The sequence below is a fragment of the Pezoporus wallicus genome, unplaced genomic scaffold (assembly GCF_028554395.1).
Source record: "Pezoporus wallicus isolate ANWC-B61680 ecotype Strahan unplaced genomic scaffold, APGP_CSIRO_Pwel_v1 contig_14703, whole genome shotgun sequence".
Classification (NCBI taxonomy): Eukaryota; Metazoa; Chordata; class Aves; order Psittaciformes; family Psittacidae; genus Pezoporus; species Pezoporus wallicus.
Window position 1 is genome coordinate 1636930 of NW_026635616.1, and position 19378 is coordinate 1656307.

At 42.3% G+C, this 19378-nt stretch overlaps 1 protein-coding gene across 9 annotated transcripts in view; it reads right to left on the bottom strand.

Moving 5' to 3' along the window:
• The window catches only part of RPS6KC1 (ribosomal protein S6 kinase C1), a 91589-nt gene extending 72900 nt beyond the window's left edge, over positions 1 to 18689 (bottom strand). For 5 of the 9 annotated variants that reach the window (XR_008970593.1, XM_057397048.1, XM_057397047.1 and 2 more), the window contains exons 1-4: positions 18562 to 18689; positions 13634 to 13669; positions 8825 to 8945; positions 52 to 167 (exon numbers count right to left, since the gene is read on the bottom strand). Coding sequence is in view for 7 of the 9 variants with exons in the window: in XM_057397048.1 (XP_057253031.1) it covers positions 52 to 167; positions 8825 to 8945; positions 13634 to 13669; positions 18562 to 18666 (378 nt within the window). In the remaining 2 variants the exon portion in view is untranslated. Of the gene's footprint in view, positions 1 to 51; positions 168 to 8824; positions 8946 to 12338; positions 12549 to 12669; positions 12784 to 13633; positions 13670 to 18561 lie in introns of those variants that run through there. The other 4 variants (XM_057397046.1, XM_057397049.1, XM_057397045.1 and 1 more) reach the window with 4 other exon arrangements.
• Between the last annotated feature and the right edge of the window lie 689 nt (positions 18690 to 19378).

A 19378-nucleotide genomic window follows, 5' to 3' on the forward strand; every position in this document is an offset into this window, starting at 1 on the left:
TATCTTATTCAGATCAGTAAGAAGCAAATATGTCTGCAAATACTAACAAACCTTAAAAAAGTCTTCAAGCTGTTTGCTGTTATAGAGAGCAGGGATGTTGGCAGAAAACTGCAACAGATCTTCAGCACATTGCCTTCTTTCTTCAATCACGGTTTCATCGAATCGCCCTGGAACAGACACATAGCTTGACAGTTTTACAAGTAAGTACACAGTTATTTGCTGTAATAACTACAATAAAGAAAACACAAGGCAAAAGCAACCTTCTGGAGACAATGCCCTGAGTCTATGAAAGTCATTCCAATGCATCAAGAGAACACAGCGAATCTTCAAACTTCCTATTCTCAATTGTCCCTTGAGTCCCGTCTTCTGCAATCCACTCGGATGATGAAAGCTGGCAGCTACAACAAGAATCCTTCGCCCTCTCATCGTAAGAATATGGGAGGCAACAGTCTTCATTAGCCAAGAGACACTAACGGATGTCCAATGTTATCTAACAATAAATGAGACACGCACAATTTGACAATATGCCAGTCAGCGTCAGCCTTGATTACGGCCCGAATCCTGGAAGGAGCTGAGCAATCTTCACATAGTCTCAAGAACAACACACAATATGAGCGGATAGTAAACAAAGTATTGCTAAAAGCCCCCAAACAGATCATCATTTCCAAGGTGCCAGTTATGGAGGAGACAAAGTGGAGGGGAGATGGTGAAGCCCTGCTACCAGGCACTGAAGCTTTCCTCTGAAGTAGCCCCATGCACACAGGGTCTCATCTCCTCCTGGATTCAAGAGGTAAACAGAGCCGGAAAGCAGCTCATTTACTAACAACGTATGATCCTTCCCTTTTTCCTACCCTGCACCCAAGACATTCCAATTAGGAAAAAACCCATCTTTAAAAAACAATCCCACAGTTCACCTGAAGAGATTTGTTTCTCAGGAGAAAACCCTTGGATCACTACCTTAAATTCACATTCTTCACAATCGCACACAACTTATTTTAGCTTTTCATATCAACATCACTTTGTTGTTGAAATAGTTACAAGTTTACAAAAGAAAAAGGGCAGAGGTTAACAGTAATAATTGGAGGAGGACAGAACAGATACTGGAACAGCTATACAGAGGGGAAAAAAGGACTGGGAAGACAAGTTCAAGAAACAGTATTGCTATAACAGCATGACCGGAAAAATAAGAACCACCTGTGACAGCTCTTGTGGCATTAACCTTTGAAGAGGACAAAAGAAACATTGAATACAAAAAGCAAAATTCATTTATACTCGGAGCAAGCAAAAAAAAAAAAAATAATCCCAGAAGAAAGTATCAAAGCAGGATTCTTTCCAGAAATTCTCCAAGTAAATAGCTCCTGCCCATGTGGTACCAGAAAAAAGGAAAGTAACACTAGAAAGACACACACATCCAAGATCACAAACAAAGCTTTTGGGGGTTATTTTTCTGGGAAAGAAAAGAAAAGACATCATTGGGCTAATTTGCAGCTGGATCAGTTCCGTGACTTGTTCACCTTGCCCTTTCAGCTGCACAAACATTAGCAAGCTGTACAAAAGAGCAAGCAACAAGCAAGCAAAAAGGCAGCAAAGGCAATGCTACCACATTGAGCGGCAACACTGAAATCAGGCTCATTAAACTGCTCATCAAACTTCCTGTGTCTTCAGAGCAACACTGGGGTGCCCTAAAGCTTTTGTTTCATCCCATGCAAAACAGGACATCAGCTCCCCTCACTACAGCACAGCAGCACAGGCCAGTTAAATGAATCTACAAAATGACATGAACACTGTTATAATGCAACAGAAAAACGAATCACAAAGAAGTAAACACCTAACAAGGCCAGAAACGGGAAGCATCTGAGATTTTTCCCGATTTCCCAGGAACCTTTCCCCATTCTAATTCATCAAACCCAAGAAAAACTCCTTTTCCTCATCCACATCATCCCAGTACTTCCAGTGGACACGAGATGGGCACCATGTCAGGACCAGCCTGGCAGGGTTCACCGATTGCCCAGGCAGCTGCAAACCTCATGGGGATGAGCCTGCCTGGCCCTTGGTAGCCCCACCAAGCTTCTCACTCAGCTGGTGCTCCTCAGACTTTAGAGAACTAGAATTACATTTGCAACTGCACCCCCACTCATAATTAGCTGATATTAGCCACGTGAGTAAGAGGTTTGACTTCGACAGCACAATTACATAAGGTTATTTTCTTAGGAAGCTGAGCTGAAAACAAAACACGTTTGAACAGAGCCACTGAGACATTAGTCACTGTCACATTTTCCAGCTCATCAGCATCATGATACACTATCAGGACAACTGCTTACAGAAGTAGAGGACTTCGGGGGGAAGGAAGAACATAATTCATACTGTTCACAGACTATCTGGCATCCTGCTGGCAGCTTCATTTCCAGCCAGCCCTGCCTAAGTCCTTCCCCCTCTTCCTTTTTCATACTTTCACGGAATCTTGGATAGCTCAACACTTTCATTATCACCCTTCTCAATCAGATGTTCAAAGGTGCTTAGATACCCAGCTGCCTCTTCAAACATTAGGAGGTGTTCCTGCATATAAATCAACATCACTCAGAGACACGGCAACTTCATCCCAGTGATGGTGTCTTTCCAGGGCTTTAGGAAGCGCTAACTACAATCTTGGCATGTAACAAACACATTTGTACAGTTCTGCTGTTCCTCCAGCAACAATCCATTCAAAATTTGCTCCGTACATACAAACCAAATGTAAATCCCTGTGAAGAGAATGCACAGTTCATTCTGCGGAGCAGATATGAACAACAAAACACCTAGCAAGGTTTGTGTTTGCGTTTCAGTTTCTCACAAGGCTTCCAACTATAATTAAGTTGGAATCTTAAATATGCTACTTCATTTGGTATTTTCAAATGCAGGAAGCGTCCTTATCTAAGCTATATGACGCAAATCATCTTTTTGACTCGCTGCTAACAACTTGCTATCACCTGGGGATTTTGGTTTCTTTTTGCCAGGGGGTGGGGAGAGTACTTTTCATACTAGAGTACATTTCTGCACTTGTTAGATACAAGACAAGCTGAGTACAGGTTTACCAGCAGTCTGGGAAAGTGCTGTGTATAGCAAACACACAGGAATGCTTAAAAATGTCCAACAAAAAATAGTTTGAAAATACTGAAGAAATTATGCTGATGCACATTAGGGTGGGAGAGTAATCACTCCCCAGAAACAGGTATCATAATCATAGAATGGTTTGGGTTGGAAAGGACCTTAAGATCATTCATTTCCAACCCCCTGCCACAGCCAAGGGCACCTCACACTAGACCATGTTGCCCAAGACTCTGTCCAACCTGGCCTTGAACACTGCATTTACCACTCCTTTGGGCAGCCTGTGCCAGCACCTCACCACCCTCACTGGAAAGAACTTCTGCCTTAGATCTAACCTGAACCTAATTGTTTCATAACATCTCAGGTTTCAGCAGCTGGATCTACTGGAACATTGTATATGCCCATGCTTGCGTTCATTATGTTTCCCAAGACGGGTGAGAAAGCTTCAAGTGAACTAAAAAAGAGTAAGAGTATTTCTTTTTCCCACCCCTAGCAAGTTCCATGCTTTGATGAGAGCAGCTCTATTGTAACAGCATGAAAATACATGTACTTGCACATTATAATTATCAAAAGCTGTGGTATCAAACATGAGACGCGGCTGAGTTCTGCAGATGTGGCAAGTCTTTGTTGACATGAAATGTAGAAGCACAGCATGACCCAGTTGTTTCTAAATAAATCACAGTTCTCCACACCATCTCCTAACACTCTGAATGCTCAACTTGAGATTCTGCTCAGGTTTAATACTTCTAATACAAGTGAGTTTCACTGTCAGAACCACCAATGCTCACTGTGTAAAGTGTACTCTCTATAGAGCAGTGTATGTAGGTTATTTAGAGCACACATCTTAATAAAACTTAAAAATAAAAGCCCTTCTAACACAAAAGATACTCAAAAATTAAAGAATCTGAAGGTAAATGCTTTAAATGAAAACAAACCACGCAGCAGTTATTATATGTAGAAGTGACACTGGAGAATATGCAATAAAATTTCATGCTTTAAACAGAAATAATTCTTAAATCAAAGAGCAGAGCCAGATATTTCTGTTCCTTTCAGCTATGGAGCAATCACTTCAAATTTGTTTTTACATTACCTCCTCTTATCCTGTATTCGTATTCTTCTGTGGCTCAGCTTCAGTCACATGTAGTGGGGATTGGTTCGGTTTAGTTTTAATTTCAAAGAGCTTTCTTATAAATACCTTGAATATTCCTGTACACTTCCTTCTTTTACAATGTGCATTTGTTCACCAAATACAATAGAAGAAGGATGTCTTTCAGAAGGAATTTCACTCAATTCTTCCCTTGCTTACAGGGCTAATATAAAAGCAGTTAATTTGCATTTCTGGCAATTTAAAATGATTTCAGATACTAGAAGCCCATGCTCTCTTTCCATCCTGATTCTTTTTAGCCCTCTTTGCTCCTCTACGAACAGCTACCACATCTTCTACCTGAAATTCAATTATGCTTTGCAAATATTAGCTTTGTAAATAATTTCTCCGGTGAGCACTCTAACTCTGTAGATCAGCTATAAAAGCATCTCAGGACGAAACTAATACTACATGCTCTAACCATTAACACACAACTTCTGACACAGCACCGAAATTTACCCCACTTCCAAATTCATAAATAACTAAAAATGAAATTACATAAAAGTTGGATACAATTTAGCTGATGCGAAAGACAATTTAAACCAGGAATTTTACCCAGCTCTGCGCAAAGAGCCAGGAAGCCTGCATCAGAGTTCAGCTCCCTTGCCTCTCCCTTTGCTGCTCCACACAGAAAGCGGTTGTTCCCAGCTTCCCCAGGGAGACTGGACTTGGGTTATAAACTAACTTCAACTCGTTGAAAGTTCTTTATGTTAGTTTATTCTTCAAGGCATCTCAGTGCCATGCCTACACGCAGCAGCCATCAAAACCAAAAAGTAAGTACCAAAAATTCCAAGCCTGTCGCAATATTTGATCCCGAAACTTCAAAGGGAAAATCTGTGCTTTCCAGGCTGAGGTTTTACCTCCAGAGGAGTTTCAGTTTCTCTGGCACTTAAGGTAAAGGAGGGTCAGCAAATACCCCTGCAGTACCATAACCCCAGGCAGCATTATTATATTGGTGGAAAAGAGGCTGACTAAACACCCTCAATTTTGGCAGCTCCCAATCCAATAGGCTTAATTATCCCAAAGCAATAGTAAACGCACACATACACAAAGGGAACAAAAAATAAATACAAAAAGCATAATACACTAAAAGAAGTATAATATTCATAGAATCACAGACTGCTTTGGGTTGGGAAGGACCTTAAGATCATCCAGTTCCAACCCCCTGCCATGGGCAGGGATGCCTCACACTAGACCATGTCACCCAATGCTCCGTCCAGCCTGGCCTTGAATGCTGCCAGGGATGGAGCATTTACCACTTCTTTGGGCAACCTGAATAAACAAATAAATAGATGTAAACCAAACACAACAACAACAACAAAAGACAAACAAATAACCTAAAAATGCAGGGGCAAAAAAAACCACACAAAAACACCAGGGTGCACAAAATGGCACAAAAGCTTATGCTAAAAACATGACAAAATGCCAAAAATCTTTTTGCACATTTTTCCATGTGAAGTAGGTATGTAGGAGATGCATGCCAACTAGACTCTAAAACATACTAAAATCATTACAAGGTCATGTAAAAGCATGCAACAGATGCATGTCAATAAAGTGCTAAATATGCTAATGTGAGACAAAAAACACAAATCATAGAATGGGTTGGAAAGAACCTTGCTATCATCTAGTTCTAACCCCCTGCCATGGGCAGGATATGGGGAAAATGCTCTAGATGCATATCTAACACTGCTAAAACTGCCACACACACACACACGCACCCTTCACAAATCAGTGCTAGATTCATGCCAAAACACAGCAAGCAATGGCTGGGTGCTAAAACACAGACAATACATGGGAAATACATGTTTGACAAAGACAGAAGACGGGCACAGTGCACGGGAAACATGCAAATACACACAAAGTCACGCACTGTATGCATGCCAAAAACCCACCAAATATGCTGGACACTAAAAATGCTAGAACTATATGGAAGAAACACAAAAATGCAGGTGGTAGCAAGATGGAATAAAAAGCCAAACCCATGCTGGATGCTAAAAGCTCTTAACAGCATATCATAAATGCACACAAAAAGAAATGCCCTAGAGTGTGCTGTGTGTTTAAAAGCCCACCAAAACATATGAGGAATAATGTAGCAATGGAAACCACCACCAGAGCAATGCCTGAGAAACAAAAAAGAAAGGAAAACCATACCATGAAAGGGTGCAAAACCTTGGCTGGACACTAAATACCACGCAAGGTGCATACAAAAGCCATAAACACAGTCTGAATGCTTAAACAAAGCCAAAAACTGTGCGAGGAAACCAAACTGTAAACACCACAGAGGCCTTAACCCCAAAACACCTTAAACACTGAAGCCTGCCCATAAACACCTTGAAACTAAAAATCCATCCAAAAACTCCATCAAAAAAGGGCACATGGTAGACTCACGCCAAGAAAAAATGCCAAACATGTTGGAAGCTTAAAAACCTGTTCAAATGCCCAATAATAACATGCAGGAGATGCATGCTAAAAAAGCCCCAAATATACTGGGCACACAAAAAAAGTGCTGAATAACTTAAAGCCCACTGAAAATCATGCAGTGTATACATGCAATCCTCCCCTCCCCAAAAAACCCTATACATAACAAAGAAATCCTGGTCTTCTTCAAGGCCAAGTGAGACAGAGCCTTGGGGGACATGTTCTAATGTAATGCATCCCTGCCCATGGCAGGGGGTTGGAACTGGATGATCTTCAGGTCCTTCCCAACACAAACCATTCTGAGGCTAAGATCTATGAAATTACATCATAGGCATTCCCTAGGGACCAAAACCACACCTACAAATGCCCCAAATCCACAGAAAAAGAGCAAGCACATGGTAAATAGATGCCAAAAAACACCAAACATGCTGGCCACTAAACACCATGCAAAGGCCATATAAAAAAACATAACATAGGCTGGATGCTTTAAAAAGAAAAAACACAAAACCAACTTGTAAACTCCGTGGAAATGTCTTTGTGACCCAAAGAACACCTCACAAACCAAAACACCCATCAAAAACCCCATTAAAAGGAGCAAGGTAGATTCATGCCAAAAAAAAAAAACACCAAACACATTGGATGCCTAAAAACCTGTTAAAACACCCAATAATTGCATGTGGAAGATGCAAAGAAACGCCAAACATATGTTGGACACTTAAAAAAAGAACACTAAAAAGCAGCACTATTCTGCACAGCTAGAAACACCTTAGAAACGCCTCAGAAACGCCTCAGAAACACTCATAAAGCATGCAGTAGATGCATGCCCCAAACAAATGCCAAATATGCTGGACACATTAAAGAATGCTGAAAAATGCTTAAACAAAGGCAGAACATCATGCAATATATGCATGAAGAAAAGCTACACCTCAGAAATGCTCAGAAATGCTGGACACTGACAAACGAAAGAGCATGAAGAGGATGCTTGCCAATACATGCCAAACACGCTGGATGCCCAAACACATGAAAGGTACATGAAAAGACAACACCACACACAAAAAAAAAAAACACAGGCTGGATGCTTAAAAAAAGACCTCAAAATCTATTAAAGCAACTTAGAAACACCATGGAAACGTCTTAGTAACCCCCAAAGAAGTGCTGGAAACTGAAAAGCCTGCCAAAAACCACACCAAAAAGAGAGCACATGGTAGATGCACGATAAAAAGCAGTAAACACATTTGGGGCTGTCAGCAATGCCTTAGAAACACTCCTATGTGGTAGATGCATAGCAAATGAAGTCAAACATGATGGACACTTAAAATCCACAGAAAACTGTGTAGTATATGCACAGCAAAAAAAAAAACACCAAAGAAATCCTGGACACAAAGAACGCCACAGCCCTGCCTTAGGAACAAAAAACAAATACAACAAAAATGCCTTAGTAACACCAAAAGCACTTTAGAAACTAAAAAGCTCACCTAAAACCAAACCCAACCAAGAACACATGGTAGATGCACGCAAAGAAATGCCAAACACTTCATTGGACACCTGAAAATACTCAACATTAAAACATCTGGGGAAAAGGGCTCGAAAGCACATGGCGATGCACAACAAAAAGCTTTTTTGTCATGTATTTCTCATGCAGAGCCACAATTCTCTTATAGGTTGCTTTGGTGAAATAGCTAACTGCTACATAGAAAACCAATCCCCAAAGCCTAGCTAGATAAAGTTGATAACTACACTGAAACATCCAAAATAAACCCCACCACTTTCTGTAGCCATCACTTGCTACTTCACTATAACTCATCAGTAAAAAGCAGACAGCTCATATACACAAACATCTTTGGTCTTTGCTCAAGTGCTGTTCATAAAGCTAATGTAGACCTCATGCTCCTGAAAACAGGGAATGTATGTTGTAAAGATACAGAACATCCACATCAATACATATTTGAGCTACCATCTCTAACACGGAAGCAAGGACTCAACTACCCTTGCTTAACAAGGTGAAGCATCAAATTATGATAGACCTGCAGTAAGACACACCTGCAAGTACTATATAACAAACCTAAAAGTAGATTAGTAAAAGCACACAGAAAAGAGCTCTAGGCAGCCGTGAAACAAGACTTATTTACAGATACTGAGTTAAGGGATTTCAGCACATCAGGATGAAATTATGCTTACCAAATAGTATCGCTTTGGCAAAAGGTGGGAAGAGTTCTGTGTGCCTGCATAGGTTTTTGTGAATTTGCCAGAGATCTTTGTGCAGTTTCTTAAAGTCACTGTATCTCTTCCAAACGACTATCTGAAGCAGAGAAAGGGGAGAGAAGTATTAGCGAGGTTCATTGTTCACATTGCCTCACACAACAAATGTAGTGGGTTCGTATGCAATATATATATAATGTATATAATATATATTATACAAATGTATATGTATTGGGGTTTTAGCAAATCGGACCACTACCTTCAGCAAATATGTTTAACAAAAACATACAGTCTGAAGTGCCAACTCTAACAACCGCAACAAAAAAGGTCATTATGTGTCCTCAACCCCATTCTGGCTACCAAGACTTTAGTATAGAGAAAAAAAATCACAAGTAAATGCTGAAGGAAACAAAGAGAGCAAAGGCAGCACTGTTTCCATCACACTGAGATCCAGACCTACGCAGAGAACCAGTAAGAGAGGAGAAGATGGCAAATGGTAGCACTGCACTACCCAACACTCCATAATATGCTGTGCTTGATGCAGCTGCAGGTATGGCAAAGTGACACAACAGCAGAAAAGAAAACAAGGCAAGAAAAATCAATACAAGACAGGGATTCTTAAGGGCAGAACATTAAGCATCCAGGACAACAAACCTGCTTGCAATTTGTTTCTGTAAAATGCTGATCGGGGTAAATGCAAGCTCACATTTAAAATGGTTTATTAGTAATAACCCTGATCCAAAAATTGAGTATGTTCTTTTTGTAATCCAGGCAAAATCTCTGACTTCAGGAACGTAAAGACAGCACTGGGTCATTACCCCAGCTTTTTCTGATCCGTCCCTTCCAGAAAGAAGTAGTCATCTCCCAGTCAATTTCTACCTTGTCGCTCTTCCATTCCTCCATCCCATTCTTTTTATTCTTTCCATTCAAGGATCCCAAATGGATAAGAGAACCCAACAGCAAAACCAGGCTAGGGAGAGAACTGAGCAACAAAATTTGCACTCCCTCAATTGCTAACAGGTTTCTTAACAGGATGAAAACAAAGAAATTTTGTATCTTGACCTCAGTTTTGGTCAGAGTCACAAAGCCATCACAATAAACCTCAAAGCTAATGCAAAGTGACTAAAGTAGAACAGCGGAAGAAAGAAAAAGAGAGGGAGACTGCAGTGCATTCAGGAGGTGATTCCAGTGTTCCATCAGTCAAACAGCACAATTAGCTTACAATTAACCATAAAGATTTCAAATACTTCTGACTGATTTAACAGTTTGCCTCAGGAGTGATTGTAACTGAAAAACAACTTTTTTCAAGCAAACCAGACCTAAAACCAAGTAAAAGGTTTCATTTTACAGGGGTCTTTTATTTGTTGTTCTTTTGTTGGAGTTTTCAAAGTTTTTTGTTAGTTTTAACACTAAGGTCTCAGGCCTTCTAAGCTTCAGCAGATACAAGTTCTACTTACAGAACAAGACAGATATATGGTAACAGGACTATTAACAGTAGATATGCAAAGCTTCAGTGTGGCAACACTCTCTCCACCTTATAAACTCAGCTATGATATAACTGAGTGCTATCATATATGATATAATAGCAGCCCTGATTCAGCTTCACCTATTGGGCACACATTTCCAGGACTCCACTACCACTAGTATTTAGTGGAGTTCAACAGACAAAGGAAGACAAATTATAACCTCTCAAGAAGGCAAACTATTTTTTCAATGCTGCACTTCCATCTAATCTGGTATCTTGGAAGTGGATGATTAGCACTTCTTCAGCATGCATATAGAAAAAAAATTGCTTATGATGGGGAAGTATTGAAACATTAAGTTATTGTATTGTCCGTACTTGGAGACAACATGAAAAGCTGTGAGAAAAATAAAAGCATGAGATTCTGTTCCCCTTAAAAAAATAGCAACTTTTACTGCTGCAAGTGATCCCCCAATAGCCAGGAGGAAAAAAAAAATAACTGTAAGTAGCTTGCATAGCAAAAACAGTCAGTCACCCCAAAAGCTTTCACAAGCTCACAGAAATCATGCCTTTGCGTGCATGAGGCTCAGTAAAGTTCCCACTCTAACATAACTCATTAGAAATCAGATTTGGAGGAAGGACACATTGTACTTTGAGACCCAATGAAGCACAGCAAGTGTATCACAAAACATATGTTAGACTTGTAATGCAATAAGGTGCTTGTCATGGCTGCAGCCAGTAGATCTCTGTTAACTCATGTGAGTCATCTGTTCACAACGAACAACCCTTTCTCCTCCATGAATAAGAGAAAAAACCCACAAGACTACTCTAGCTACAACTGCCTCACACACCATGTTGGCACCATCAGTCCCCAGAAGCAAGGAAATTAAAGTCCACTAGCTTTTCTGTATCAACTCTTCCATTCAACTTGAACTCCTTTTCTTCTTCTGAGAAGAAAGCCCTTACAAGGTTATCTTCCTCCCTGTCCCAGCAACAACAGCTGGAATTATTTCAAATTGTAATTGGCTGCAGTGGGAGAGATGTTGTATTAAAGGCTTGTATCCCAAAGGGCAGTTAAAGGAGGTGAGAGAAAACTGGCAAGTAGAGCTGAAGTCACAACACTTAGCCTTATGTGCAGTTGTACATATATAATGTATGTATTAACATCACAAAAGTGGCATTGAAAGAGAATTCTGAGTAAGGAGGCACAGCTAAGTGGTGCTATATAGAATCACAGAATCATTTGAGTTGGAAAGGACCTTAAGATCATCCAGTTCCAAACCCCTGCCACAGGCAGGGACACCTTCCACTAGATCATGTTATCAAAGACTCTGTCCAGCCTGGCCTTGAACACTGCCCAGGATGAGGCAGCCACAGCTTCTCTGGGCACCCTGTGCCAGAGCCTCACAGGGAAAGACTTCTGCCTTAGATCTAACCTGAGCTTCCCCTGCTTTAATTTGAACCCAACAACCCTTGTCCTATCGCTACATATATGGGTACAGGAAGGGGTTTGCATGGGACAGATCATAAAGCAACAGGGTGGTTGCATGCACAAAATTTTGCCTATGGAATTTCTGAGAATTCTGGAAAGCTGGGGGACATTTATTTTCACGGGAACAGGTTAGGAGCATATTCTTTTTCTTTCAAAGGCTGCCCACAATCTTTATTAAACATAAGCAACCAATATAAAACAGAAAAGCTCACAAGGTGTGTGGTTTTCTGACTACAATTCAGTGTGGCAACTACCACCTAGGATATTCCTTTTAACACCTAGGTACTTCCAGATGCTCACTTACAACAGAATCACAGCACACTTAACATGCCATCACATGCAAAACACTTAATTTGGTACAATGAAGGGCAATCATCAATAAACTCATAGCACATTCACGCCCCCTTATTGTCTCTACATGGCTAATCTACAGCCATGCTAAGCTACAACCAAAGCAATGACTAAAAGATAGTGTTTTGCTATTGTTTCAAACCTACTTAACATATATTCATGCAATACTCTAGCTGAAAGACACTTACAATATACTTTCCTGATGAATGGCTCATCAACAGCTTGCTATAAAGTGGTTTTCCCACAAATGAAGATTAAGGTAATGGCAGAATGTGCTCATGGGAAAGTTCAATTCAGAAGTCTTCCTGGAAGAGGTGAACCCCAAACTAGACTACAGTAATGCAGTTCTAAACCCAGATCCATTATTCTCTCTGATTCTGATAGGCTATTTTAATCTCCTAGAGATTAAAAAAAAAAATAAATAAATACAAAAAGCATGAATGCTCATGATTGTCTGATTCCCAGGATTTCAAAGAAGGATGCAACAAAAGGGTGTTAGGTGTATTAGCTAATTCTCACCTCTGCCAAGCCACTAATCAGTAACTCATGCTTGACCACACAGAGATGCAATGAATTCATTTATGGGCTCTTCTTTCATCAACTATCCAGGTTCTCCTCAACTGTAGTAAGAAACTGCACCAGAAATTGAACAGATGCATATGTTACACAATGCCTGAAAAGCCATAAGGTTGTCCTTCTGAAGGAAGAATTTTGCACGTACATCATACAACAGTACCAGCGTCCATTAGTCCAGAAGAAATCAAGAGGGGGTGGAAAAAAAAGGGGTGTAATCTAAAAAACAAAACCCCACAAACAACACACACGTGATGTACTTTTTGGTCTCAATAATAATGATTCCTGCCAGTCTTTTGAGGTATTAAAGAGGCACGAGAATACAGCACTCTCATTCAGAGCCTTTGAAGAAGAGGCAAAGAGTAAGCAGTTTTAAAGTTTTAGTATTTTCCAGTTCTATGCTTTGCTAAAGGAGCCTCAGAGATACAGGCATAATCCATGACTTGCAGTCTAATCTCTCTCAACTACTCTACATTCCTCCATTTCCCCTAATACACAGTAATGGTGTAGGCTTTTCAGTGAAGGATTGGTTAAAGCAGAAAAGAGTACCTACAGCTGAGACCTAAGACTTGGACTGTGGACTGATCTCTAATTTTACCAGTAGGAGTCAAGTAACCATCAATTTGCCAATTCCATCCCTAAGAAAAGAGCTTGAAAAGTTATCAAAGCAGTTTTGTCATCAAAAGACACACTACTCCCTAAGACTTTGTTTCAAGTCAGGATTCATCACTGAGGAATGAACTGCAACATGTCACACTAGCTACTGTTTTCAACTGAAAGTTAAAGACAAATGGAAACATAAAAGAATTACAATGACAAAACACACAGAAATTGCTAAATTATACCACAGATGCTTCAAAAGGCAGAGCGAGATTCACACAAAGACATTTGCACAAGCTTAAACTGTTACCTCCTGGACATCCTCTGGATTTTTTCTTGAAACAATCTGAAAAGCAAAACAAAAACCCATGTAAGCGCTTGGATTTCCAGTTTGGAAGTTGAGGAATATACAGTGATTTGTTGCTGAAGAGAAAAATCATGAAAGGGGCAAACACTTGCACATTCCTCCTCACCCAGAAGTGCTTTCATTTAGTTTGAGAGAAGTCTAATATCCAAATATAATACGGTGAAGTATTTTAGCAGCAGAGTCAATCCCTCCGATTAGAAATAGACATCCATTATAGGCAAAATGGCACAGAAGGCATCTCAAAACAAAGAGCACATCCCCCATCACCTTCTCAGTCTCTTCCTATTTAATTCATACTAAGACCACATTACTCTCAATAAGCGGAGCTAATTGAAGCTACTTGGCTTAATAAAAGCCGCACACAACCTCACTGTGAATGCGAAGCTTTGCATTTACTAAGGCAGTATTTCCACTTTACTTACAGCCATCAATGCGCACACACGTCTGGCTCGATCCTTGTGTATTTGTTTCTCCTTAAACACTCTTTGCCTGATCAATTATAAATGACTTTGTCCAAAGGAAAACTGCAGTGAAAACAAGGCTTGGCTCCACACCATAAAGAAGCCTGTCTTTTGTCAGGATTTTTTTTTCTTTAAATAAATATTGATTGCAAAAGCCTTTGTAATCCAAGTTCTGCATTGGGCTTATAAACAGCACTAAGCGCATATCCACACAAACAAATCAGATCAAGACATCTTTAATTCATAACTGCAATTATTTTGTGCAAGTCAGTATACCCTTCATTATAACAGCCAAAGCTGTTTAACAAAGTAATTAGCTTCTTGTTAGCTAAAGCAAGACAGGGCATTCTCAATGCAACTGAGAGTCTCCACAGTGACACACCCCAGAATAATCACTGCTGTGAATAAGTGATGCAAGTAGGCAAGTGCGAGGAGTCCACACTACCTGCACCCCAGAGACTACAACACCATCCCACTGAACCGCAAACACCACGCTTAGAGATGCTGCTCTAAGATGGAAGACACTGAATCTACACTTCCCTCTTGCTAAGTGACAGCAACAAACCCCTCATATTTAGTCCCCACATATTAGCTCTCTTCCTCCCTTTCATTTTTCAGGAAGCCTCGCCAAAGCCTCCCAGATTTCATAACATCAGTTTACTCCACAGCCCAGCCACTCATCTTCCACACATTCTGGAGGAGGCAAGGCAGAAAAGTGTTACCTCCTCTAGCAAGCTCTCAAAAGACCTAAAACATTCTTCTTCAGAAGTCTTTCTCTCACCTTGCACATCAAAGTCCTCTTCTTCCAGCGCAGTCTACATTAGTAAAACCTTCCTCAACTTCTCCTCACTCTGCAGTAACCTAACATTTGGCAACTTTACCTAATTTTAACCTTGGCAGCCCTTGCTCCTTCCTTCATTACCAGGCAGTTGATATCTACAATTGGTGAAATATTACTAACCTTCTTTTCTAATAGCTGGTGTACTTGATGTAAGAAGCCTGCAGAGCTGGGGGAAGAAGGTATTACAGGCATGGCTACACACCATAGAATACCAAAGGGCACACAACAACTGCTTTGCTTTGCAGTTCACCTTTAGTTAAAGCCTTGCAACAGTTTTGGCAGCTAGGTAAGTTACCAGATGGGCAGAAGGAGACCCAGAGAGATGAGTAATTACCCAGCCAGTTAGTAAGAATCTGGAATAAAACCCACAGACCCTGTTTCATACTTGTTCTAATGTAACATCGCCTTCTATAGCTTCCAGCCATGCCAGCTTTAAGTCAGTACGTAATAATTTATGTGTTGTCCTGCTTTGTTCTTCATACCTTTTTCTGAAGGTCAACCTGAGAAGAGGTCTGCCCCTTTAAAACAACCTAGAGACTTGGCAAAGATTATCCAATTCCCCCCCCCCCCCCAAATTTTCAGTGCATGTTTTTAATCCTCCCACAAGGATCAATGCAGTCAACTCTTACAAATCTGTAATGCAAGCAGCTTTAATCTATCCTTAAAAATATCATCAGGATACCCAGTGATGAGCTAAGCAATGCATAATTACTGTGTTAGGATCTGAAAATAGATCCTACAAGGATCCTGGCTAGCAAACAAAGTATTTCAGACTATCCTATTCTTTGTCTGACCAGCAGATATACAACATAACTCATTAGAATTTTAATCATCTAATCTTCAAAGTTAACTGAACTTTTATTTGTGGCCTATATTTTCAGATACCACTGAGGACACTCCTCACGCTGTAACCCGCTTTAGGTTATTGTATCTTTGGAAATGAATATAATAAAAGACAATATTAATCTAATCTTGTCTGCATTCACTGTTATTCCACAGTTTACAAGAAAATAAAATATATATTCTCTGCTATACAGACGAAGTCTTTAAGAAAAAGCTGTAGTAAGGATAGACCACCTTAGCACTCAGAAGAGGCTGCATGGGTGGTTGGGCCTTTCAGTCAGATGTTTAGGACATAATGAAGAAGTGCCTTCACATCCATAATTATACTATATAATATTATTAATATGAATTATATCTTTCTGTTGCAATACGTTATATTACAACAGAAAGTTCCTTGATCTTCGTTTCACAAAGGATTCACAGACCACTGAAATGAACCCAAAATCGCCACTTGCACATACTGAGTACGCTAAATCTCAGCCAGAAGGGTACTCAACACAACGGGAAGATCCACCTCACTTTTTTCCTGGCAGTCCCTCAAAGCTGCTGAGCATCAGATCAGCAAATACAGCTGTAGCGCTGTGATACCAGCCATGGAGCCAGATCACTGCAGGAACAGGAGGGAGGAATAAGAGGAAAGAAAAAGGGAGGGTAAGAGATTTTTTATTTTAAATCATTTTGTTCAGCATCTAACTCCTCATTTCAAGTATCAAGTACTCCATAACAGATTAGCAGACAGGGCCTTACTGAAACAAAGGTTATTTATAGAATTATTTGAATCATAGACTCATGGAATGGTTTGGGTTGGAAAGGACCATCCAGTTCCAATCCCCTTCCATGGGCAGGGATGTCTTACACTAGACCATGTTTCCCAATCCCCATCCAACCTGGCCTTGGGATAGGGCATTTACCACATCTGTAAATCCAAAGCATCCTTTGCTGCAAAGAAGTCAAATATTTTCTCCTTTTAGAGAATTCAGATATCAAAACACCCTGGAGAACTAATGATCTCTGGTTAGCTCAGTTTAATTTGGACAGCTCACAGACTGGTCAACTCCGTGCTCTACACTGAGTCATGCGCAGTCAGCACATTGCCTGATTCTGCACTACCTCACTTGGAAAAGCACCAGAGCATCTTCAACTTGTGGGGCAGAGAGAAAGAGCAACACTGCTCACTAGGCAGCCATAGCTTGCTCTTGAACAATTCCGCATAAACAAAAGCATCACAGAGCCTTTTAACTGGCTTTAGCCAGTAAGAACAAAGTCACCTCAGTAAAATAAGCAAAGTCTTGGCTCATTTCTACTACTCTCCCTTGCACTGACACAACTTTTTAGAACACACTCGCACAGCCCATCATGACTAGCGCAGAAAGAGATGATGACGCCGTTCTCTATCTCAGGAAAGGCTTTTTAGATTAGAACATCAGAGAGAAAAACACCTCTTTTCCTCCTTTTCCTTGAACAAATACTGCAGTTTGCTGGACTAAAAAGAACGTTTTAAACACAGCCCACATTTATGGTGGGTGGATTTGTACGTATATGTTTGATTTAAAAAAAAAAAGAATAATTTAAAACGGCATCTTAATTTCACAAGTCACACAAAGTGATCATAGCTGAACAAGCCGAGAGCTACAATATATACATACATACAGAACATTGTATTCTTTGAATTTAGAAAAGATACATAAAAAAACCCACACTGTGTTCACAGGCAGAATGTCTACAGCGGCAATAGCTACAAGATCACAGGTCATTTAAATAAACTCTGTCCCTCCATGACGCCTTCTGATGCTCTGAATATCCCACCATACCTGTGACCTAAACTCATCCTGCACCTATCTCCACACTTACTCCCCTCCCTCTTTGGCTTAAATAGGAAAGCGGAGGAGAAAAGGAAGCAGGAAATTTCCCTACGGGAACAGAAGGAGCTTTCACTAAAACTAGCAACAAGCCAGCTCTCCGCTTCAGCTTTCTTTCTCCTCCTGCTAGGCCTCTCTTACGCACTCAAACGCTCTTGTCCCCAGTGGGGCTGAATGCTGGGCATATGCAACCCTTTAGAAAGGGGCTGTATAAATATTACCCAACTGAGCTCTGTGCTTCCAGTGCAGGCTATACCTACATAGCCTGCTCCCACGGTTTTTCCCACAGCTGACTGTACTGTGGGGCAGGTGGGAAGACAGCACAATTGGGCTAAATGAGAAACTGGGAGGAGAATCACAGAATCAACCAGGTTGGAAAAGACCTGGAAGAGCATCAAGCCCAACCGCTACCCCAGCGCTGCCAAGTTTACAATCAAACAGGGAAACAAATAAACAGAGAGTTGATGTTTGTAAGCTATTCAAGCACAACCTGCAACAAACAGGAAAGAAACTGACACTGCGAAGCGCCCCGGGGGCCATCACGTTATGTGAAGCCACAAGTTCGCAGGAGACGACCGAGGTTCAGCTCAGAGGACCCGCCGTGCCCGAGCCCTCCTTCCTCCCCTCCCACCCGTCCTCAATGAGGGGGGCTCCACACCGCGACCGGCCCGACCAGCGCAGGGCACGCCAGGATGCCCATGGCCGTGTGCGGCTCTATTCCGCACGCAGCCGCGGCTTTACAGACCGCACGGGAGGCCGGCCGGGCCCGGGGACCTGGGGGCGAGGGGCAGAGCTTGCAGCCGGCACAGAGGAGGCCGAGGCCGAGGCCGAGGCCGGGGCCGGGGCCGGGGCCGGGCGCTGACTCACCCGCGCCGTGACCTTGTAGACGGTGTGCCCGCGGGGATGCCGCCGCGGCTCCGTCACCGTGTAGAAGCGGGCCAGGTCCCCGCCGCGCTCCCGCGGGCTCAGCATGCTGAACCCCCCCCACCGCCGCCGCGCCGGGCCGGGCCGGGCCCCGACACAGGCGGAAGCGGCGCCCCGGAACGCTCCGCCCCGCCCGGGCGGGCGGTGCCGAGGGCCCGGCCGGGTCCGCCCCGCCGCGGGGAGCGCCGGCTGGGCCCGCCGCGGAGAGCAGCGGCTGCGGCGGGGCGGGCGCGGTGCACTTACGGATGCTTCAGCGGGTGGGCGAGGCTGAGCCTCGGCGGGGCTGGAGAGGGAGACACCGCTTCCAGCTGCCGGTTATGAGTACCCCCGGTTCCTAACGGGCAGCTTGGATGTGGCCTTTTCCGGAGTCTGAAAGCCTGCCTAGCATGGGGGAGGACAAGGGGTCATGGTCATAGAATCGTAGAATCATGGAATGGGTTGGGTTGGAAAGGACCTTAAAGCTCATGCAGTTCCAACCCCTTCCCCACGGGCAGGGACACCTTCCACTAGAGCAGCTTGCTCCAAGCCCCTGTGTCCAACCTGGCCTTGAGCACTGCCAGGGATGGGGCAGCCACAGCTTCTCTGGGCACCCTGTGCCAGCGCCTCAGCACCCTCACAGGGAAGAGCTTCTGCCTTAGATCTAACCTGAACTTGCCCTCTTTCAGTTTGAAGCCATCACCCCTTGTCCTGTCGCTGCAGCCCCTGATGAAGAGTCCCTCTCCAGCATCCTTGTAGTCCCCTTCAGACACTGGAAGCTGCT